Source organism: Magnolia sinica, chromosome 8 (assembly GCF_029962835.1).
Source record: "Magnolia sinica isolate HGM2019 chromosome 8, MsV1, whole genome shotgun sequence".
NCBI classification, from domain to species: Eukaryota; Viridiplantae; Streptophyta; class Magnoliopsida; order Magnoliales; family Magnoliaceae; genus Magnolia; species Magnolia sinica.
The window spans coordinates 3,618,704-3,643,622 of record NC_080580.1 but is presented as its reverse complement, the minus strand read 5'-3'; the positions used below and the strand labels follow the sequence as shown (position 1 = coordinate 3,643,622).

Genomic DNA, 24,919 nt, shown 5'->3' with positions numbered 1-24,919 from the left:
TTAGGGTTGAGGTATAGGAACCTTGGGTTGAGCACAAACCCAGCCCAACCCAGCCAACTTTCAGCCCTAATTTAGACATGTCCATAGCTCATGGGCTAGACTTGGACATGTGTAGGCTGGGCCGTTCACTGCTCTGGTTCATGGGCCATACATGAGCTCACGACCTCAACGTTGGAACACAGGCTGCATGCCATTGACTAATGGGTTTAAATCCATTAGGCAAGTTTATATATAGGGTTTCCCTATCACGAATGTTCCCTGGGCCTAAAAATACAGCAAGGGCAAGTGAGACTGGGCACAATCAAGAGCACGATCAATGCCCTGGGTCTGGGCTTGCATGCCTGGGCTGAGCCCATCAATACACTAATCAGGTCAGGAATTTTAGCCCAGATTTGGCCCAATAAGTATATGCAATTTGCAAAGATCAAACGTGGCCCAAATCAAAGTTTCAAAGCCCATAAAAGTGGGCCAGGCCCAAAACAGACACTTTTTTTAGGGACACAGCAAGATGTATCAGGAAGCCAACAAATGTATATTGATATGGTCTGTTGGTTGAAATTCTTTGAATATCCACCTCTTTCATCCTTGTCTGGCCCACCTACTGTAGACCTGCCTGATGAGATGTACTAGCTAGAGTTAACTTAGCAGGCATCCAATCCGCCGAGTTCCTTCTCATGAGAATTGATCGGATGGTTTGGACCTGTGATATGGGCCGTGACTGGAAATTTACATTGAGCTGATGATTTTCCTTAATTCCACTTCCATAGTAGGCCCCATAAGATCAAACGGTCTGGATCACTAAACCATGGGCCCATTTAATTTGTACCACTGCATCAATTTGTTGATCATATCACCAGGTGTTTTGCAATGCTCCGGAGAATGTATGTAGTCTTCTTAACGATTTTCAGTTCCTTGTAGTGGGGCCCTAGCTCGATAATCCAATCCACTGATATTATGTATTCCATTTTGGAAGGCCAATGCACCGGTTGGGATCTTAGAGCCATTGGCTCCACTTGTATAGATTGCACCTGCGAATGTAACGTACAGAATCGGTCCATCCCCACTTCCCATTGACGGACAACATTTCTTCAATCAGACAATGCTAACCTTTCAACTTGTGGCATGTGGATAAATGGCTACGATGAGAAATACAGCAATTGTCCAAATTCGACGAAAATGGCCAAAGATTTATGGCTGGGATCAGATATCAGATATGGTCCGTTCATGATGGGGCCCAACATCAGTGAACTCTGGGCCTACTTAAACACCATGATAACTAGATCTTATCTGGTATGTCATGGATATCTTCAGATCGAAAATCATGTAATATCTCTTTCCTAGCGTACTGGAATAGTGTACTGAAACACTCTAGCTTTGTGGTACACCATGTTTTATATATAAATCCATTCCGTCCATCAGGTGAGAACCATTATTTGACAGTATAAAATTAAACATCAGCCCAACAGAAAAACTTCATCCTGGTGAGTCACAACTGATTAATGGGTTTGATTAAAGATACACACTATGATGGTCCCACACAAAAACCTATGGTTGGCATACCATTTCCATCAATCCCTTTGGTGTGGCCCACCTAAGTTATTTATATGGCTGAATTTTTTATCCAGGTCCTAGAATCTGAGATAGAAACCTGATGATACGGGTGGATTTTACATACAAAAAAGATGGTGGGCCGAACAAGCTTGGTATTTTAGGCTTTGCTGAAGAAAAGATTAGATTCCGTTCTACCTTTGATCATCCGGTGGTCCGTTTTCATAAGCCCTAAAAATAATAATAATAATAATAATAATAAATAAATAATATAAAATATATATATAATAAAAAAAATAAAATAAAAAACCTGATCGTTTCTTTTGTATATAAAACATGTGGCCAACCTGATGAGCGGACATGCTGGATTTCCCGACTCGACCTTACTAAGACTTTTTGACTTTGACTTGCTATTGTTGACTCGTTGACTTTGACTGTTAGATCGGTGATGAAGGGACATGGATTGCCTAGTGCTGCAGTGCAGCACAGCACGGGTGTTTCATATCAACGCGGTCCATCCATTTTTCCAGCTGATTTTATTGTATGGGCCCAAAAATTAAGCAGATCTGAATCTCTGGTGGACCGCACCACAGGAAATAGGGGTGATTGAATGACCAGCATTAGAAAATTCCTGAGGACCATAAAAGTTCTGGATCAAGCTAATAACTTTATTTTCGATCCCTTCATACAGGTCCATGTGACTTTATCAACCGGTTGGATGACAAATAAACATTGAGTGAGCATTTAATTACCATAGTTTCCTGTGTGGTCCACTGAAATTTTTATCTGAATATTAAAATAAACTAGCAAAATGGATCGATAACGTAGATATAAAACACATAGTATGGTGGGTCCCGCATTCACGAATTTACCCAAGTTGTGGTTTGGATATTCAAACGAGAAATTGACCACTGTCAATGACACCTTTTATTCGGCGTCTTTTCAAAATGCTCCCAAACTTTTTTACTACGTGACATTATTCTGTTCGGACACTATTCGCATGTTAAAATGCTTGCAAATACAAACTATTGCTACGGATTACAACCGTAGTGATAGGTATTTAGCCACCGTAAATGAAAAGCGGATTCTTACACGGTACAATTAGCGTACTGAGTAAACTTTGTGAGGTCTATCATGATTTATGTATTTTATCCACTCGATTCATCCATTTTATGGGATAATTTTAGAATTCTATATAAAAAAATTAAGTATATTCAACGCTCAAATGAATCACACCAGAGGAAACAATGTGAATTGAAGATCTATCGTTGAAAAATTCTTGAGGGCCACAGAAGTTTTGGATCAAGTTTATTTTTATGTTTTCCCTTCATCCATGTCTGCAAGATTGTTTGAACAGTTTGGATGACAAATAAACATCACCGTGGGGCGTAACAAGGTTTCAACGGTGGAAATCATTATTCCCACTGTTTCCTGTAGTATGATATGCTTGATTTTTGGATATTCTTTAATTTTGGGCTCAACGCCTTAAATTATATGGAAAAACGGATGGACGGCGTGGATAGACTACATACATTCACGGTGGGGCCAACTGAGTTTACTCAGTACGCAATCCGATTTCCCGTGTATGAAGGGCATTTTCGTCTGCAAATATTATGTCCGTACATAATAGTTTACTTTGGGAAAGTAAAGTTTGGGAGCGCATTGAAAAGAGGCCAGGTAAAAGGTGGCGTCTACGGTTGTCAATTTCTCTATCCAAATCCATCACATAGAAATAGATAACCGTACAATTAGATAATGCCCACATTGACAATCCTCCATCCTGTTAGCACCTCAATGGATGGGTTATGGACCAAATCTCCATGGCACAATCGTATCCGTCTAATCAGTGATCGGTGTTCATATGCCCATTGTATGTAGCACTTCGGTCCTTTTATTCCCTCTAGACAATAACAGCAATGATTCACATTCACATTCTAACCGTTACTTAATAGGATGGGGTACCCATTATTCTCTTTATTTTGAGAAGTATTTCTTCTCCTGATATTTATAATACAATCTACCTGTCTTAAACAAGATAAAATAAAGGAAACGAACATATTTCCCATAGATTCAAAACTAGAACAATATATATCTAGAGCTGCTTAGAAAAATATCAAGCAATTTTATTTTATGTCGGAATCTTCTTCAATGTAACTTCAAATGTAATCTTAGTAGTTACTGAGGTAAGATGAACCTTCACCTAACAATAAGGCCTATTTTATCTCTGCCGGTGAATTCCAACCTCGAGATATAAGTCTCTAATTGCATGCAATTCCATGACAATGTCTTTCATCTCCATTCGTTCTTTTGGCGATTCTACGGAACACGATACACCAACGCTGACCAATGAAACCAAGCAATCATGCATTCTATTTCTCAAATTGTTACGATTTTCACTGTCTTGAGTAGCTTCAGCATTTTCTAAGAGAAGTGTCGGATCTATGATCTCCATTACTTGTTTGGGAAAAGCTGACTTAGCAAAGTGATGAAGGCTCTGATTGTCCTTAAACATGTCATCAGTTGGCCGCTTGCCAGTGATCATCTCCAGGAGAAAGATCCCATAACTATATACATCTCCATGTGTGGATGCCTTACCGCCCATCCCATACTCTACCATATAAAAATGTCACATATTTAAATGTTAGGCAACTATTTAAAGAAAGATAAAAATAGTGGTTAGAGATTGAGAGGGTGAAAGTGAATATTTAATTAAAATTTTACCTGGAGGAATGTACCCAATTGATCCCTTGATCCCAAATGTGCTAGTTTGATTTTGAGAGAAACTTTCTGCAGCTTCATCGAGGAACCTTGATAAACCAAAGTCACCCACATGGGCAACCATATCATCATCAAGAAGAACATTGCTTGGTTTTAGGTCACGATGAACGATCGGTGTTTGGGAATGATGATGAAGATAATCCAATGCCAAAGCAACATCAATGGCTATATTTAGCCTTTGCGTAAGATTCAAATTCCTCAGTTGAAGTTGTTCATCTACATTTGGATGCAACCACTTCTCCAGACTACCATTAGGCAGATACTCAAACACTAGAGCTTTGAAATCATTGCCATTAAAATCAATGCTCGAGCAAACCGTTAAGATCTTCACAAGATTTCGATGTCGGATGTTTCTGAAGGCTTCACATTCAGCTGCAAAACTCTTAAAAGCTCCTTGCTGTCGGAGGTTGAGTACCTTCACTGCAACAAGTGTTTCAAAGCATTCTAGAACTCCTTTATATACCGAACCGAAACTTCCCACACCAACTAAATTAGCCGAAGAAAACCCATCAGTTGCTTGAAGGAGATCTGCATAAGAAACTTGTAACAACTGATTCTCTGTGGAAGATGGAGAAGAAGCTCTCTTTGAAGAATTTCTTCTCCAATAAAGAGCTGCAATGATAGATGACAGGAGAAACGAAGATAAAACCACAGTAATGATTGTGACTTTTACTCTGGGAGAAAGAGGCTTTCCTCTGTTCTTAGAAGCTTGCTTAGGGCACCCTGGCAATTGTAGTTCTGGTATACCTCCACAGAGTTTTCTATTTCCATCAACTGAAATTGCGCTGGCATTTCTAAAGATCCCTCCTTTGGGCACTTCACCCTCAAAATTATTAAATGACAAATTCAAATACTCTAAGAAATGAAATTCTTCGAAATACTTTGGAATCTGCCCAGACAAGTTATTGCGCGAAAGATCTAGCACTTTGATACCTTTTAAATTCTTTAGAGACTCTGGAATTGTTCCTTGAAACAAGTTTCCATGCATATAAAGCAACTCCATGCTTTGACACTTTCCCAACGTATCTGGAATTTCACCTGATAGTTTATTCTCAGAGACGTCCATTTCCCTAATATTTTCTAAGTTATCAACTTCCAGCCGGAGAGACCCAGTGAATGAGTTACCAGACATGTCGATTTTAGCCGCACCAACTTGTTTGAGTATGGTACCATTGAATTTATTTTGAGAAATAATCAATGATTCCATAAATCCCCAATTTCCAAAACTCGACGGTATACTTCCATGGAAATCATTTCCAAGCAAATAAAGTCTGCTCAATCGAGTAATATTACCAATTGAAGGTGGGATTCGACCTGAAAATTTGTTTACAGAGAGACTCAAGACTTGCAACTTGTTAAGCTCCCCAATAGCATCTGGAAGAGTACCCTCCAAGGAATTCACTCCCAGAGCCAAAGCATACAAGTTGATGAGATTCTCAATTCCCTTGGGAATAATTCCAAATATTTTATTTTCTCCCAAACTCAGAAAGGTTAGCTGTGTTGAGAGATTAGCAATGGAGCCAGGCAACTCACCGTAGAGATTATTAGAACCTGCACCTATAATTTTTAAACTAGTGCAGTTGGTCAGTGAAGTGAGGAATCTCAGGTCATCACCCTCCATACTTCCAAGCTGATTACTCTCGACATTGAAACGGTCAAGATCCGAAAGACTTCCTAGATTCACAGGCACGGATCCACTAAAACTGTTGGCGCTGAAATCAGCAAGTCTGAGACTTGAAGCATTGGATAATGAAATTGGAATTGCTCCAGTGAATTGGTTTTCTCCTAGAAGAAGCCATCGTAGCCGTGGAAAGGCAAGGCCCAGGTTGGGTGAAATGCTTCCACGTAGCCTGTTATTTGCCACCCCGAACAGCTGGAGAGATGAGAGATTATAAATCGATGATGGAATCGTACCTGAGAACTGATTTCCACCTATTTCAATAAAGGTCACGCTTGCCAAATGACCAAGCTGGTTTGGAATTTGCCCTTCAAAATTGTTAATTCCTAGATCAAGGAAATTGAGAGAGGAAAGGTTCCCAAACGAAGGTGGAATGCTTCCTTTGAGATTATTGAAAGCGACGGCAAGATAAATGAGCTTTGACAAAGAACCAAGCTCGGCGGGAAGTCTTCCAACGAGCTGATTCCGGTTCATGTGAATGGTTAGGAGTTCTGAGCAGTGGCTAAGATTGGATGGAATTTCTCCTTGGAGTGAATTTTCAGTCAGGTTGAGAATCTGAAGACGGAACAGACGGCCGATTTCTTGAGGGATTTCGCCTTGGAATTTGTTTTTGGAGAGATTGATTCTTCTTAGGAAAGAGAGATTTCCGATGTGAGATGATAAGTGGCCCACCAAGCTGTGGCCCGTGAGATTCAAGATAGTGACCCTTTGATGATGGCGGCGACTGCAGCTGACTCCCATCCATCGGCAGAAATGGAGAGAATGGTTCCATGAGCTCAATATACCGTTAGGATCTTCAGAAATACTATCTTTGAATGCGAGCAATGCGAGTCGATCGGTCTCATTTGTAGACTCCGCCAGTGAAGAGGAGTTGAGGAAGATTGCATGGAGTAGGATAAATGACCAACATACCCTAAGACTGATATGTGAGGACTCCATTCTCTAAAACGTAGAAATTGAGAGATTGAAGTGGCTCTGATGGTGCTACATTCATCAACCTTCCCTATTTGTAGAGCGAATCCACGTCCTCGGGTCGAGTATCGTATGACTTCTCATCACAGGACATAAATGCCAAGTGCAATTGCTCAACTCGCTGCCACACGGGCCAATTGGAGAAATCCAAGCCGATCATCAAGCTTGCCCCAGTGAGAAGATTCTGTGATGTGAAAATCAGGCTGGTGAATTAATCTTGTGGGCCACACATGTACTTTGAATGTGGACCTCTAGTGGACGGTTTGTGTTATCGTTGGCTTCTTTTGTACACGTTAATCTAGTCAAGTTAATGTACGAGCCTGAGTTTTGTACCAAAAATAGGTGCTAGGGGTACGTCTGATGAGCGGATTAGATCCGGCAAGTTTGCATGTGCGTAGCAAATAACAACCACATATTTTAGAGATACCTACACGTGTTATACGCTAGGTGAGGCCGCGTGTCTCTTTGTGGTGGCCGCTGGCTATCATGTCAATCGACAATGCCATATGCGGTGTGCGGCCGCCCTCCTCGAGAAACCTAAATAAATAAATAAAAGTTCAAAAAATAAATAAATAAATAAATATAAAGTTGGCACGAGTATCGCAGAAAGTTTCTTTTCTGAAAGAAAGCGGTTCCAACTTGGACGAGATTTATCACTATCATTTCTTGCAAGTGGATGCACATAGAAATGAAATACCACCGATACACGTGATGTGTTTGTAAACGAGGGGCGCACTCAGACATATATATTATATTTATCTACATGACATACGTTATAATGATACGTGAATTTGGATTTGTGATTATCCATATGTTAGTATGATGTACGTAGATCAATAGATTTTAATTGTTTATTTCTAATTTATGTTGAATTTAAGCAATAAGGAGTATTATTTCTCCATAAATCAAGTTATTCAATTATCGATTTCTAAGATGGGTTATTAAATACTTTAATATTATCATTTGTTAATCAAAACTAGCCGTTGATATAACCTTTCAACATTAGATAAACATATTTGACTGTCAATTTTCCATTTGGATTACCAAAACATGATAAACTAACCATTATATCTCTATATCCAGTCGTTCACATTTCAAATTAAAATTTTAATCCATTCAAATAGGCCTAATTTATTATTTAAAAGTGAACTAATCACCTGAATCTAGTGGTATATATTATGAGAAAATATGATCCGACCACATTTAAGTTCAGCTCAACCTAACTATGGTTATAAATGGCTGGACCGAATAGGCTTCAGGGTCGGCTCAGCCAAACAAGCAGGCATTCCAGAGATATCATCGAAAGAGATCAGTGAATAAGACCGATTCGAGCAGTGGCGTAGAATAGGAGGGCTCGGATAATTAAATTTGCCCAAACCATCCACAAATGAACAATCGTATAATACTCTGATGACTCCAGTTTAGGGCACTCCCAACTAACCTAACATATCCCGGGCTTGATTCAGGAGAGATCAGATCGACCCGTCTTTAGTTAACCAGTTGAGTTAAGATGGCTGAGCCGAGCTCATTCCAATAACGCATGATAGCATTGAGTGACTTGCCACGATTATGGGATAACTAACAACACAGTTACATGCATAGATCGTGTCTCAAGGCTGAGATCGTGCCAAGATCAATGGACGCTCATATCCTGCTAAACAGTAGAAGCAGGAACCTCATCTAACGAAACAAATATGCAAAATCTCTCACCCAAAACTCCATTTACACAACTTAGACTTAGATTCCTAGCCTGATTTTGACATTGGAGAGTCCCTTGTCCTCACCAGGGTCTCATTTGTACTTCTCCTGTGCGGGCACACAGGGCTCAGCACAAGAGCTCTGAGCTCAACGAGGGTGAGCTAAATTTCTGCATCAACAACATATATTTATAAAACACACTATATTCAAAAATCACTTTGTATATATCCATTTAAGAAACCAACTGTATAAAAATACATGAATACAATCATAACGATCTAAGTCTCTAATTTTAACACATCAACCGACCATCCATTACATTTGCATCTGCCAAATGAGTCAGCAAATTTAAATAACCCATTCCTTTCAAAGCTTGTAAGGTATGTGTCAAGATTACTCATTAATTTTTACATTAGATATATACACAACTTGTCTTAAATTGCAGATTGATAGAAGCCATTAAAATGTATCTTTTTCACCATTTAGAATTCTATCATGATATTTGGGGCGTTTGATAGAGCTCGTTGGAGGGCTTGCCGTGTCCAAAATCATCTGATCAGACGGTAAAATCATACTATACATGCATTTGAAATAAAATAAAATAAAATAAAATATAAAAAGAAAGGAGATGAGAAGCCCGTGACCCTGTAAGTACTGATATGTTATATTTTATTATATATCAAATATGAGTGTGGACTGTTGCGAAGGCAGGAAAGTTCAGTGTCGTCAGTTATCATTGGTCTATTTCGTCGCCCATTGACTACAGCTGGCAAGATACACCCGATTTCCTTCTCCCAAATGGATTGGTGCTGCGAAACCCGACTTTTACGGTGTTCAACTTCTCTGACCCTTACGATATTTATGTTTTAGATCCACACCGTCCATCAAATTTTAAAGATCATTCTAAAGCATTAATCAAATAATGAGGCACATCCAAAGCTAAAGTGAACCACACCACATAAAGCACAGGAGGATTGAATAACTACGGTTGAAACCTTCTTTGGGTGCTATATAACCTCTTCATGACGTCACACAGATCTGGATGGAGGGAAAACACAAATATCAACTTGATCAAAACCTTCATAGCCTTAAGAAGTTTTCAACGGTAGGCATTCAATTCCGGTTGTTTCTACAATGTGCCTACTTTAGCCTTAGATCTGCCTAATTCTTTTTCCCATAAAATAACATGGGAAAATAGATTGAAGGTGTAGATCTGATACATCATGATGGAGCCCATACAAGTTCTACATGTCAACACTTCCGGGCTATTCTGGATACTCTCCGCCCATCTGTTTTTTCATATTATTTTAATATATTATTCTAAAGTCACGAAGATCGGACCACACTTCAGGAAATAGCAGTGTTAGAACACCTTATCATTAAAAACTAATATCAGATTGATCCAAAACTTTTGTGGCCATTAATGGTCAATCACTATTGTTTCCTATAGTATGGTCCACCTTATAATTAGATCTGATTTTTATTTTTATTTTTATAATAACCTAAAATGATTTATAAAAGCGGATGTGGATACAGAACAAACATATCAATCTAGGCCCATTCAAGTAGCAGATCGCGGCCATCAGATCATAACTATCATCCTCCGCTCATACAGGGACTCCATCGGGCGAAACTGTCGTGCCAAACAGAAATCGGAAGCTATTCTCCTACCAACGCACGAAAGCAAGATTCCCTTCTACTTCTTGTTTGTTTGGAAATCAACTTGGCTGTGATCTAAGCGGATCATATCAGTCACATCTAGACCATCCGTCTAAGATATCTCAGTCGTCCGATTGTTTATGCATGCGAACCGAAGGGTGTGCGTGCCGAGAACTCGAAGAAACAGAAAGCCTTGCGCGTGCGAACTGCTTTCCAAATGGAAAAACTTCCATTTCCTGTTCGAAGTTGGATCCAAGAGGATTCTCCACTGATCTATCTCGTGTTTTCAGGAAGATCTCAACCGTCCAATTCACGAAGTCCTCCTCAACAGATATAATGAACGTCTCTGCTGCCCGAAATCATGTTACAATTCTTTCTAAAAACAGCAAGAAAACTACTGCTAACGGACTCTTTTCAACATGGAATGTTTTAGAAATATTACCAGATCTAGCACTAAATTATACGGGTCTCGCGGGGTGTGTCAGAGAAAGTGTTTGGCTTGAAATTCGGTCATGCATAGGTATGCATAATGGACGGTCTAAATTATGACTCCGTATCATGGACCAAAAGTTACACTCGTCCATAGCTATTGTGAAAAGAAAAAAATGAAGCACCCAGTCTAAATCTCGAGTGCACCCCACCACAGGGAAACAGTAGAGAGAGTAACGCCCACCGTTAAAAACTTCTAATGCCTACAGAAGGTTTCGATCAAGATGATATTTATGTCTTCCCTTTTTTAATATATGTGTTGACTTATGAACAGGTTGGATCACAAGTAAACATCATGGTGGACCTTCAGAAAGTTTTAACTATGGGCGTCACTCTCTCCACTGTTTTTTGTGGTGGGGCCCACTACAACTTTGTATCTGTCTCATTCTTTGGCTTCTGCCCTAAAATGATCTCTACAAATGAATGAACGGTGTGGATATAACACATATATCATGGTCGGACCCACAGAACTTGTTGATGTCACTTCGAAGTTCCTACACTAGAAACCTAGATGAGGCGCACCTTGATGTTTGTGAGAAATCCACACCCTCCATCCATCTTTTCCAGCCCATTTTAGTAATTGAAACAAAACTTGAGATCCAAAACTCGAGTGGGCCGCACTAAAGGAAAATGTGGGTAGGAAAATTCATGCCGTTGAAACCACCGTGAGGTCAACATCCATACTGCTCGTAACGTCATTCCAACGGGGATGACCTGAAAACAAGAATATTAACCTGATTCAAAACTTGTGTAGCCCCACAAATATTTCAACTGTGGACGTTAAATCCTCACATTTTGGGACCACTTGAGTATTGGATCAGCTCGTTTTTAAACTCATGCCCTCAAATCAGATCACACAACAGATGGACGAGATGAATTTATCACAAACATCATAGTGAGCCTACTTAGGTTCTGAGCGCAGCCAAAGGCTTTGGCAGGAAATCCTCGTCTAAAGTTGGCCACCTAGCGTATTTTCATTGGAAACGGATTGCTACTCCCCCTGCCACTAGCCGGGTGGCTGGTAGCCGGTGGCTGGTGAGCCCTACCATGATGTATGTGTTTCATCCATGCTGTTCATCCATTTTTTCAGATCATTTTAGGCCTTGAAACCACAAACGAGAGGTAAATAAATCTCAGGTAGACAACACCACAGGAAAACAATGGTAATTGGATATTGACCATTAAAATCCTCCCAAGGCCCACTGTACCATTTATTTGACCTCCAATCTGTTGATTAGGTGATTCAGACCTAGATAAAGGTTACAAAAACAAAGATCAGCTTAATCCAAAACTTTTATGGCCCTCAAAAAAAAATTTAATGGCCGATGTTCATTCAATATTGTTTCATGTAATATGGGATATACCTAATTTTTTGTCTCATACCATAAAATGATCTAGAAAAATAGATGGACGGAATGGATGAAACACACATCATGGTGGGGCCCATGGAGCACCGACCACCAGACAATGGCCGGTGGTCAGTGCTCCGTGGGCCCCACCATGATGTATGTGTTTCATACATTCCGTCCATCTATTTTTCTAGATCATTTTATAGTATATATATACATATATATAAATGAGGTATATCTCAATCTGAAGTGGACCACATTACAGGAAACAATGTTAAATGAACTTCGACCATTAAAAACATTTCGGAGGACATAAAAGTTTTGGATCAATCTAATATTTGTTTTTTCCCTTCATATGGGTCTATATGACCTAATTCACAGATTGGATGTCAAATAATAGTACAGTGGGCCTCCGGAGGATTTTAAATTTAATGATGGATATCCAATCACTACTGTTTCCCTATGGTGTGGTCAACCTGAGATTTATATCCCTCCTTCAACCTAAAAATTATTTGTAAAATTGGAAGAACGGAATGGATGAAACACATACATCATGGTGGGGCCCATAGAGCACCGACCACCGGTTGCTAGTGGCACGGGGAGTAGCCCATCCGTGTCCTCCATGGACCTTTTGGCTAGATTGGGGACGGGGATTTCCCGCAAAAGCCTTTCCCATGAAGTTCATGCGCAAGGGGGCTGGGTGGGGCCCACCACCATATTTGTGAGAAACCTACTTCGTTTATCCGTTTTGCGAGCTCATTTTAGGATATTTGACCAAAAATGAGGTGGATTCAAAATTCTAGTGGGCAACACGAGAGGAAATAGTAGGGATTTAGTAAGAATCGTTGAAACATTCTTGTAGCCATAAAAGCTTTGTATCAGTCTAAATTTTTTGTATTTTCACTTCATCCCAGTGCTAACAACCTTATAAACGGTTTGGATGGCATATAAACATCAAGGTGGAGTCGAGGAAGGTTTCACCGGTATGCATTTCTACTTAAGAGTTTTGGATCCACCTCGTTTTTGTTATATGTATCTCGTACTAAAATAAGCTCGAACAGGGTAGATTTACCAAAAACATGGAGGTGGGTCCCACCCAACATCCTTGCGCAGGAACTTCCTGCCTCCCTAGATTGGGGAGTGAGAATCAAAGTGTTCGGAAATTCGCCCTCTTTTCGGATCTACCCCAGGTGTTTAAGCTAACAAAAAAAAAAAAGTGGGGGCCTCTTCTTTTGGATTGAACTGGTCTGGGCCATCCAAGGGAGCACTACAAGAAAGAGGGTTTTTAGCGACGAGACTTTTAGCGACGAAAATTTTCGTAGCTAAAAATCGTGAATTCGACTTTTAGCGACGAACATTTTCGTCGCTAAAGGCTCCAAACATTTTTAAAATGTGTATGAGACTTTTAGCGACGAAATTTTTCGTCACTAAAGGCTCCATACATTTTTTCCACCAGATTACTTTTAGCGAGTGGATTACTTTTAGCTACGAAAATTTTCGTAGGAGACTTTTAGCGACGCAAAATTGTCGTCGTTACATGTTGCAAAGAATTTTTCAAAATTTTTCATGTAGGAGACTTTTAGCGACGCAAAATTGTCGTCGTTACATGTTGCAAACAATTTTTCAAAATTTTTGAATGGATTACTTTTAGCTACGAAAAATTTCGTAGCTACAAATAATGGATACAACTTTTAGTGACAAAAATTTTCGTCGCCAAAAGCTGTTTTAGCTACGAAACTTTTCGTATCTAAAAATCATGTATGAGACTTTTAGCGACGCAAAATTGTCGTCGCTACAGGCTGCAAACAATTTTTTAAGAATTTCGAATGGATTACTTTTAGCTACGAAACGTTTCGTAACTAAAAATAATAGATAAGAGTTTACCGACGAAAATTTTCGTCGCCAAAAGCTGAAGGAATTACGTTTAGCTACGAAACTTTTCGTAGCTAAAAATCATGCATGAGACTTTTAGCAACGCCAAATTGTCGTCGCTACAGGCAGCAAACAATTTTTCTAAAATTTCGAATGCATTACTTTTAGCTACAAAAAGTTTCGTAGCTACAAATAATGGATAAAACTTTTAGCAACGAATATTTTTGTCGCCAAAAGCTGATTAAATTACTTTTAACAACGAAAATTTTTGACGAAAATTATCATCGCTACAGGCTGTAAACAATTTTTGAATCGATTACGTTTAGCTACGAAAAGTTTCGTAGCTAAAAATAATGATTAAGACTTTTAGCGACGAAAAGTTTCGTCGCCAAAAGCATACTTAAAAACGTTAATGAGACTTTTACCTACGAAATATTTTGTAGGTAAAAGTCTCTTTTAAAAAAAAAAATATTCCATCTCAAATTTCCTGATATACACCTGTTAGAATATAATTCATCATATTATTCTTCCTGATACACACCTGTTATATAATATATTTCATCATATTCACATTCTCAAGACAATCCACTGACAACACCATCATTACCTAGAAATCCATGCCATCCATCCTAATACCATTCAATCCCTTCCAATCCACCTAGCCAAACGGGCCCTTAGATAATCTAAGGGGACCATGATAGAGGTGGTGATAATGGACAAGATGGCTTTTTCACTCGCACAAGATAGGGTCCTAGATAGGAATTTTGGCAGCCAAGAAAAAAAAAAAAAGATCCTTGAAGCAGACCCTAAGAAGCTGGGACAAGATACTTCTCTTCTACCAAGTCTATCCAACAAAGAAAAATAAACAAGGAACAGCCCGCAGTTTCTAAATGCTAAGTAAATTCCTAGCATTTCAATAGCAAAAGGAAACGAACCAAAATCGCAACTTGCTATGAGAAACTAATGAAAAACAAACAAAAAACAACAATAAGGCCACTGAATCCTAGCTTTTTTAACATAAGATGCCTTGAAATGTAACCGAAAGGAAAACAAACACAATCTAATTCTCAAGCAATATCCGACCAAAACATAGATATAACCAACTCTGAATGGTCCTGCAACCCCATTTAGAAAAAAAAAAAAATTTGCAAGGAGAGATGAAATGCCGACCTTCTGCTTCTTGAGCCTTTCATTCTCTTCTTCCAGACGTGAAACCTTGTTCTCCAGCTTGTTCGTGTATGCCTGCCACAATGAGGAATAAATTCTCAGTCTTAAAAAAACAGTTTATGGAAGTAACTAGTTTTCAAAACAAGCAACCTGATTTTCCATTTCATTTTTTAATGGGTGCATGGTTGTATGATGAAATCCATGTTTTTATGTGTGTATATGCATGCATGAATGGATGGAGTATGGATGGATGTATGTATGCTTGCACGGATGGATGGATGAGGTGTGTTTGTGAATGTGTGTATGCACGCATCATGATGGATGGATGGATCCATAATTTTCTCCATGTTTCCCTGAGTCAACGATATGTGCTTTTAGGCCCCATTAAGGGAAAATTTATTATTCCTAAATATGCAAACATGCATCTTAATATTCAGTTAGAACAAAATCTAGGCTTGTTTTTTGAAAGGTCAAAAGATATTAGTACCTAGATGCATGGTGCAAAAACAATTGTCTGACTGGCACTCATTTGATTTGATGCACCAGGGCTGATGATATATTTTGACAACTCAAAATGGCTGGAAAAGATCAGGGCCAAATTACCTTGTTGGACCGTGCATGTGCAACAGAAAACTGAGATTGGTCGTTGATGACAGGGAATGAAGAATCGCCAATGCAATCCTTGTTCTAAGACAAATAAGAAACTTAAGTATCATGCAGTCCATGCAGATTCACAAACTGTTAAAAGAAAGCCAGCTATTGGCCAGTGTTAGGACTTACTCTTTCATACACATATAAGTTTCCATCGGCATGAGCAACGACAAAAGTGCCTTCACTTTCAGGAACCCATGCGATGCTGGTGCATCAACTGTGGAAAATAATATTTGCAGCTTTAGGCTAACAAGCACATGAGATCTTCTACAGGAACAAACAAGCATCAAGTCATCTAAGAAATTGCATATAATAAACAGAACCAACAAGGGATGTGACCATTAACATGTTGCAAGAACTCATGTTTAGGACTTTTTTCTTGAACAAAGCGACTGCGCAACAATTGGCTATGTGTGTTTCACCAGTTTTACCAGAACCTGCTTTGCTTAAGGCTCACCGTACAGGTCCTCTGTGGACTGTTTTGCAAATAGTACAGAGTGCTTTACCTGCGTTTTTTGACTGCTTTGGGGAGAGGCATTTGATCAGTAAAAGTGAAATGGTGAGGATTGATTTCAATAGAGATTTACTGCAGTCATCATTCACAGAGATTGTTACTTCTGTTCTTGACAAGAAGGGAACAGAAGAGGCTATTAAGTTCTTTAATATGTTGCAGCCATTGCTGATGGAGATTCTCTTTTTAGAAGGATATAGTGTTGGCTTGAATGATTTTGACATTCCCAAGGCTGTTACTGAAGATATAAAGAAGAAGATTCAGGACATATCACCTTTGCTGCTTCACTTGAGATCAAATTACAATGAACTTGTAGAATTGCAAGTGGAAAGCTACCTGAAAACTGTAAAACTGCCTATCATGACTCGTATTCTAAAGTTATCTGCTTTCAGTAATTTGATAGATTCTAAAAATGATTCAGCTATCAGTAAGGTTGTTCAACAACTTGGCTTTTTGGGGCTTCAACTTTATGACCGAGGGAAGTTTTATTCAAGGCGTTTGGTTGAGGATATGAGTTTCCACTTCCAAAATAAGTATTTTGTTAATGGTGTTGACTATCCTTCTGAGGCATTTGGGTTAGTTAAGAGCTCATTTTTTCAAGGTCTGACCCCCTATGAAGAGTTGGTCCATTCCATATCATCCAGGGAAGTGTTGATCCGTTCTTCTGGAGGACTTACTGAACCAGGAACTTTGTTTAAAAATCTAACGGCCACACTTAGAGATGTCATTATCTGTTATGATGGGACAGTGAGAAACCTCTGCAGCAATTCTATAATTCAATTTGAGTATGGACAGGTGGACGAAAATAGTCCTGGAAGTTCTCTTGCTGGTGAACCGGTTGGTGTATTAGCTGCTACTGCAGTATCAAATCCTGCATATAAAGCAGTTCTTGATTCTTCTCAGAGCAACAACTCTTCATGGGAATCGATGAAGGAAATACTTTTGTGCAAAGTTAACTTCAAGAATGATATTATTGATCGGAGAGTTATTCTATATTTGAATGAGTGCTTTTGCGGGAAAATGCATTGCAAGGAGCATGCAGCATATTTAGTTCAGAATCGTTTGAAAAAAGTCACTTTAAAGGATGTTGCTTCTGACTTCTCCATTGAATACCAAAGGCATCGACAAATACCTGAAAGTTCAGAAGCAGATACAGGCCTTGTTGGCCACATTCACCTTGATAAGATGCACTTGAAAGGACTTGACCGGAGCATGGATGAGATCCTGCACTCTTGTCAAGAGGTTATAAATTGCTTTGGGAGAAAGAAGCACGCTCTTTCACCTTTTTTTAAGAAGATTTATTTGTCTTCCTGTAAATGTTGCACACTTCAGCAACAATGTGATGAGAAGTGGTCTCAGCTGCCTTGCCTGCAGTTCTTCTACAAAGATGGAAATGGTGGTCTGCAGGGTGATATGATTGAGAAAACTTTGCAGATCATGGCTGAAGCTATCTGCCCAATTTTGTTGGGGACTCTAGTTAATGGTGACCCTCGAGTGCATATGGCCAACATTATTTGGATTGGTTCGGATTCAACAACTTGGGTGAGAAATGATGGGAAGTTCCAGAAGGGTGAGGTAGCTGTTGAGGTGGGAATTGAGAAAGATGTAGCCAAAAAAAGCGGTGATGGTTGGAGGGTAGCCATGGATTCATGCCTACCCGTGATGCACTTAATTGACACGAGGAGATCTACACCATATGGTGTTCAACAAATTCAAAAACTGCTCGGAATTTCTTGTCCTTTTGGTCAGTCAGTTCAGCGACTGTCAACATCTATAAAAATGGTTGCAAAAGGCATGCTAAAAGAACATCTGATGCTTTTGGCAAATATAGAAATGAACATAACATTCTGAATCAGACTCAAACATCTAATATCCTCATCATCATCATAGCCTTCTCCCAGCTATTTGGGGTCGGTTGCACTAAGAAACCCTTTTTCACCTACTGATCCTGCCTAAGGCCCAATCCTTGGAAAGCAAACAAGCCTTCATGCCTCAGAGCATTAGTTGCTTTTTCTTCTTCTTTTTTAATTCATTAGGGTGTTTTTGGAAAGGTTATAAACATTTTCCTGATTTAGTTGAATTGGAATCCATTGCAGAGTCGATTCTGAATTCTGAACTGACAGTTGGGTGTACTAACAAGCTAACAAAAAAAAGCACTCAAACCTCAGATATACATAACCGAGGAGCAAAAAAAATCAAACAGCAACGGAGTGGTTCATGTCCTAACATTAGCTAGTGCAATGGATGGGTAGAGTGGGTATAAAACATGACCTGCTGAACATCAAGTCCAAAGTTTTAGGTTTTTGAACTAGGGACCTACACCATCCTTCTGACAGGCCACCATGAGGATAGACCATAACAGTCCATAATCAAACAGCAAGAATCATAAATAGATTACCTGACATGTCTTATTTTCTATATCCATCCTCTTTAACCCTTTCTTGTTGCATTTCTCCAAAGAGATATGTAGCTCCACAAGCATGCCCCTCCACGTGCATTGACAAGTGCCACCTTCCCATGTTAAGTAGACATCCGAATCATGTATCAGGAGGGAACTCCCTGGCAGCAGATAATTTGGCCAAAAAATCAGGTTGTTTAATCATTAGGACACATGTAAGAAAACAAATAGACAATCTTAAAAAACTTGCAAGCTCTCTCTACACCATCCTTTTTTTTTGTACATGTGGCCTACCTGATAGTCAAACAAACTGATTTTTTTGTCATAATGCAAAGGACAAGTGAAAACTACAAGGAATTTCACGTAGTTCCTTCACAGTACAAGTTGCCTGTACTTGTCCAACCTGAAAACAACCAAACAGAGGTGCAAGAAAATCAGCAGACCTGCTTTAAAATGGTGAAATAATTTGAGAAATGGAATTTTGGCCCAAACCTGCATTAAACCTAAAATCTCCACATCTTCTCCAACTTTAATAGTCCCTTGTTCAACACGGCCTGTGACAACACCCATCATGGACGAGCAATGAAGGAAGAAATGACCAAAAATTATCAATTCATGAATCTACACTCACACACACATGCACACACAAAAATCTTACACAAGACGAGCCCTTCATGATGGAAAAAAAACATGAATAAACAGACCTGTTCCATTCCAATCCAATAAGGAATCCATCTTTTCCAGCCACAGCGTACTCACTCACAAAAGCCTAGCAATGTAAAAGAAAAGACTTATGTGAATATCGGTCAATGCCTAACAATGTAAAAGAAAAGAAAAGGACACAACTCACCTTGACGCCCTTTTCCCTCAGAGAAGATTTGAAGAAGTATCCTCTTCCATCTTGGAGAATTTGCAGCTACGAGTCCTCCCCTGTGTTTTGTTGAAGTTGAAGCCTTTGCAAATGTTTTAAAGAAATTCATCTATTGCATCGATCTTGGAATATCACTTCCAAAGCTGAAAACCATGTAGAGAACATCATGATTTCTGACTCGCTGTTAATTTAAAAGGAATACAATAGAATGCGTAGCGATAACTTGCTATGATAATGTGGCACTTCATAACAATGAAGATTTTTATGCAAGAAGAAAACCTGTGGTCCGACCAAAGGACCAAGCATAGAGGACTATCTAGATGAAAAAAAAAAAAAAACGAAAAAAAAAGAATCATAAACGACCAACTGATGTACCAGCTACAAATCTAAGATGTACCAGTTGATTTTAAAAAATCTTTAAAGAGTTTTTGTTGCTTGCCTATATAGCAACGACAAAATCTTTTGAAATTCTTGTCAAGCACATATCTATAGGGCTTTAGGACAAGACCTGATGAAGTAGGAGACAGTTTAATATCATTTTGTTTTCTATTCTCTCCCGCTTACCTATTGTGCTGTGCTATTAGCTCATTTAAATACTTACTAGGAATTTTTCTATTGATGGAAGTCTTATACAACTTTCTTCTATGGAAAACAGTTACTGAGTTGATGTTACTGCAGGAGCCAACTACCAATGCAATCATTTGGAAGTGCACCAAGCTCCAACATTTTGAACAGTTCGACAAACGTTGGAAGCAACATACTAACCTTCTCTCCAGTTGCACTGCCACACCATCCCAGTTTTGCAAATAATAAGTTAATCAGCATCCTTAATGGGACTGAAATTGCAGTTAATAAAATATTAACACCCAAATGAAGGAACAATGTCCAAACTTCTGAAAAAATTTCAACAAACAACAGTCCGAGGGAGTTGGCAAAGGAAGTAGACCCAAGAAAAGAAGCAAACAGGGAATATAAAATCAACTAAGCTGATACAAATCCAGAGACTCCCCTAGATCTAGAAATGATGATAGAAATATAACTTCCAGAGTGGCAGCATACATCTCCAAGTATCAGGCCCTGGTCAACTCAACATGTGGGTATCAATGTACAAAACAAATAAACAGCTACCAAGCTTTACCATGTTCTTCTGGAAATTTATGTGTCGTGGTCCATCTGATGGTGGACCCATCCTATGGACAACTTGGATGTTCCATAAGAGTGCCAGCTTGTCCTTGGTGGCGGTATGTAAAGGGCGCTACGATTTACAAGAATGTGGCGTGGATACGCTGAGAAATATGCAGACATGCAAGATTCGCAATCAAAGAAACCTGGAAGGACAGCCCTCAAATTCAACTTCTACTGATTCATCTGTAGTTGATCCAATCATATTACTCACCCATGCTTCAGCCTAAAAATAATTGCAGTCAAAACTCTGTTATGAATCAGTAGCCAATAGGAAACTATCTCTTGATCAAATACGGAAATAGTTTAGTGCCATGGAAAATCCAACGGATAAACTATTTCCCTACGAGCTTTACAATAATGAGGAGAGATTGATATGAGTTTCTCACTTTTGAGCTTTCGGACTTGGAAAATGTTTCTGGGATTTAGGGGAAGGGCGTCAATGAAGAAAATGCTTTCCACAATGCATATCAAACCACAGTAAAGAGCTAATACACACAGTAAAGAGCTAATAAATTAAATTAAAACCTTTTATTGAACAGTAAAAACCCATTCATCATAAGCTTACCTCAGACAAACACTATTTAGAAATGGTATATTGCAGAAAACATGGAAATTACATGTGACACATAGCACCGAAGTATACTTCTGCTGTTTGCAAAATCCACAGATTGACTTGTAAGAGTCAACCTGGTCATTTAAAAACCTTAGCAACAGGAATCTTCTACTTAGGATGGCCCTCCTGCTCCAACTCTTTCTTGGTTGTACCAACTACCATCATCATGATTCCATCGAACCACAATTAACTCAATTATATCTGTAATGGTAGTAGTTTCTGCCAACTTTGACTCTAGATATTCCAACTTTCTAGTGTAAGTCACTGAACAAGCTAATTCCTATATTGTTGTTAAATATAAATACACATGAAGAAGCTAATTCCTTTATTTTTCTTAACATAAAGTAACATTTTAAGTTCTTATAGATGCTTATGCAAGCAAGTAGACACTAGCAAAGAGGAACAACAAAAAATGCATAAGCCAAACCACCATTAGAAATATAAGAGGCATCTGCATCCCTAATGGGCATACCTGAGAGAAGTTGACTATGATAGGAAGGATGTGTGCTACACAGTCCTGGGGTTCCAACAGTTTCCTAAGTGCTGCACAACCCTCAACAGCCAACAATCGCACAGAATCTTGATCTGAAATGCAGCAAATTGGATAGTCATGCTGCTAGCAGCCAGATAGCGCATGCAAATAAAGAAAGTCAACAACAAAAGGTACAAGCAGGATGGCATGCAAAAACAGAATAAAAATCACCAAGTTGAAAAGGCCAGAATTTTTTTCCTTTTTTTTCCCCCCCTTCCTTCCATTCTTTGTTCTGTTCTTTTCCTTTCTCCAGTCAAAATTAAGTTGCTCGAAGATCAAAAAATGCAAATAAAATATGTCCACTAACATTTAAGACTAGATACACTTCTAAAACTATGAAGTAGATAACATTCATCATTGGAAGAAGTCATGATCAGCACTAATCAGATAGCATTTTCAGCGAGTATTCGATAAAACTTCACAACCATACAGTCAAATTACTGGAGAAAAAAAAAACCAGCATATTAACTGATTACAGAGAGTAAAATAAATCAAAAGTATTTACAAGCTCGAACAAACATTATAAGAATCCATACCATCTTGTGTCAGATCCTCAAATATCGACATCATATTAGTCTTCAAATGGTTAGGTTCAACCGTAGCAGCAAACTTTCCTAAGTTTGATGCAGCAGATCTTCTCACCATGGGCATATCATCTTGACACAACTGACTGTATATAGAACGCAGTTCTGCCTTCAACAGCTAGGGTGCACTTGGGTAAGCAATATGAAACTGTCCACAAGAGGAAACTCGAGCAGTAAACCATTCACCAGCTGCTAGTCTCTGAAAGTACAAATTTGTAGCTTGTAAAGAGATGAAGAATTGATTGAAAATGGAAAGGTACCAGATACAAGAAATCAAGATAGGAAAGTCAGCAATGCAGTGACAGGGTAATTACTTAAATGAAGTGAAACGATGGGCATCCTGCCGTATACAAGATGGAACATCCAAAGAAACTCAAAATGCATCGTTTAGCTACTGTTCATTTAGAGAGAACAGGAAATCACCTTTGTTTTTCTTAAAAGGAACCACATTGTCTAGTCTTGAACACAATAAAACTGGACCAGGCTCAACTACTTGCTAAATCCCCAAATCCACAGATTGCTAAATCCCCAAATCCCTAAATCGGTATTGAGATTGAGATTGAGATTGAGAGAGAGAGAGAGAGAGAGAGAGAGAGAGAGATCTCACCAAGCTTCAGAGACAGAGAGAGGGCGTGCGTGGGTAGGGCGTGCGGCAACGGTAGGGTGGAGAGACCAGAGAGAGAGAGAGAGAGAAAGGGTGCGAGAGAGACGAAGAGAGAGAAGAGGGTTTTCTGTTTAGGTCGGGCGTCGGGCGAGCGTGCGGCGGGTGGAGAAAGAGAAGAAAGGGAAAGGGGATAACGTCGGGTGGGGTCGGGTATATAAGGAGAAGGTTTACGGTCGAGCTCATGGGAACTTCCCACGTGGTCGAGCTGTGTGGGCCCCACTGTGATGTGTGTCGACCATCAACACCGTGCATTTGATGGACCCTCTTTAAATTATGGGATATCCCAAAAATCAGCCATGTACGGAGCTTAAGTGGGCCATACCATCTAAAATCATGTGAAGAAAAGCCCGAAACATATAAAATCACTTGGTGGGGCCCACTTGAAATTTTGATGCATATGAAACTTGGTTTGACTCCTCATCCAAGTGGGACACACATAACAGATGGGCTGAATTTGTGAACCACATCTCGGTGAGCCCAACAAATGATTATGAATATTTTAATGGAGGGAACACCTCTCAACTTTTGTAAGTGGTGTGGCCCAAAAAAGCCACCAATTGACTTGATTTTTAAGCCCTAGCCTAACATGGAATGGTGCATCTGATTAATTACTCCATATTATAGATATTTTGAATTCGTGGCCCTACTTTTATAGCTCACTTGATGATTGGTTTAACTTAATAAATATCTCAAATATTCATCTTGATGAGCTTTACAAAATAACATAAATTAAGTTATTACTCCATACCTGTAAATAACTTTCACTTGTAAGTGACTTACAGGTAAGTCACTTATAAATTGAGTTATTACTCCATACCTGTAAATAACTTTCACTTGTAAATGACTTACAGGTAAGTCACTTACAACTTAAAAGAACTTACAGGTATCCAAACAGGCCCATTAAAATTTATATACCTCTCATTTTTGGAATAAATCCCTTATTTCATGTCTTTTTAACTTTTGGACAAGTTGGATTTCAAATAAACATTGCGATGAGCCTTAAGATAGTTTCAACGGTGGCAATCACTCTCCCTGTTGTTTTCTGTGGTGGGGTCCACTATAGAGTTTTTATATGCCTCATTCTTTCGCTCATGACATAAAATGATATCTCAAAATGGATGGATGGTGTGGATATAACAAATACATCATAGTGAGGCCCACAAAACTTGATGTCGTCACTGTAGGGCGTCCAAGAGGGAAACAAATTGGCTACTCCTCCTGACACCAGCCCTGTGGCTGGTGGTCGGTGCTCTGTGGGTCCCACCATGATGTATGTGTTTCATCCATGCCGTCCATCCATCTTTACATATCATATTAGGGCTTGATACAAAAAATGAGAGGGATATAAATCTCAGGTGGACCACACCACATGAAAACAATAGTAATTGGATATCCACGATTAAAACCCTCCTAAGGCCCATTGTACTTTTTATTTGACATCCAATCTGTTGATTAGGTCATACAGGCCCAAGATGAAAGTAAAAAAACAAATATCAGATTGATCCAAAACTATTATGGCCCCCAAAAGGTTTTTAATGGTCAATGCTCATTCAACACTGTTTCCTATAATGTGGTCCAGTTGAGATTGGGATATATCTCATTTTTTGTCTCATACCATAAAATGATATGGAAAAATAGATGGATAGCTGGGATGAAACACATACATCATGGTGAGCATGTTTGTATGAGCCTCGTGTAGC

At 39.1% G+C, this 24,919-nt stretch overlaps 3 protein-coding genes across 8 annotated transcripts; 1 reads left to right on the top strand and 2 right to left on the bottom strand.

Moving 5' to 3' along the window:
- Nucleotides 1–3,490: 3,490 nt before the first annotated feature.
- Nucleotides 3,491–7,024, bottom strand: LOC131252620 (probable LRR receptor-like serine/threonine-protein kinase At3g47570). Its single transcript, XM_058253255.1, has 2 exons — nt 4,270–7,024; nt 3,491–4,158 (listed from the first exon to the last, which is right to left on the bottom strand). The coding sequence occupies exons 1-2, from the start codon at nt 6,941–6,943 to the stop codon at nt 3,767–3,769; spliced, it is 3,066 nt and encodes a 1,021-aa protein (XP_058109238.1). The 5' UTR covers nt 6,944–7,024; the 3' UTR covers nt 3,491–3,766.
- Nucleotides 7,025–16,222: 9,198 nt separating this feature from the next.
- On the top strand, nt 16,223–18,223 carry LOC131253788 (DNA-directed RNA polymerase V subunit 1-like). Its single transcript, XM_058254926.1, has one exon. It carries the CDS (start codon nt 16,223–16,225, stop codon nt 18,221–18,223), a length of 2,001 nt encoding a protein of 666 aa, XP_058110909.1.
- Nucleotides 18,224–18,420: 197 nt separating this feature from the next.
- On the bottom strand, nt 18,421–20,847 carry LOC131252619 (uncharacterized). 6 transcript variants are annotated; one of them, XR_009174581.1, is made up of 6 exons: nt 20,407–20,847; nt 19,621–19,784; nt 19,475–19,539; nt 19,263–19,324; nt 19,065–19,173; nt 18,421–18,931 (listed from the first exon to the last, which is right to left on the bottom strand). XR_009174581.1 is itself a non-coding variant. In XM_058253253.1 (6 exons), the coding sequence occupies exons 3-6, from the start codon at nt 19,503–19,505 to the stop codon at nt 18,756–18,758; spliced, it is 321 nt and encodes a 106-aa protein (XP_058109236.1). In that variant the 5' UTR covers nt 19,506–19,539; nt 19,621–19,784; nt 20,407–20,847; the 3' UTR covers nt 18,421–18,755. The 6 variants fall into 6 exon arrangements, 4 of the variants coding, with proteins under 4 accessions (XP_058109236.1, XP_058109233.1, XP_058109235.1 ...); XM_058253253.1 differs by having other exon boundaries at nt 19,122–19,173; XM_058253250.1 differs by lacking the exon at nt 19,475–19,539 and having other exon boundaries at nt 19,122–19,173.
- Between the last annotated feature and the right edge of the window lie 4,072 nt (nt 20,848–24,919).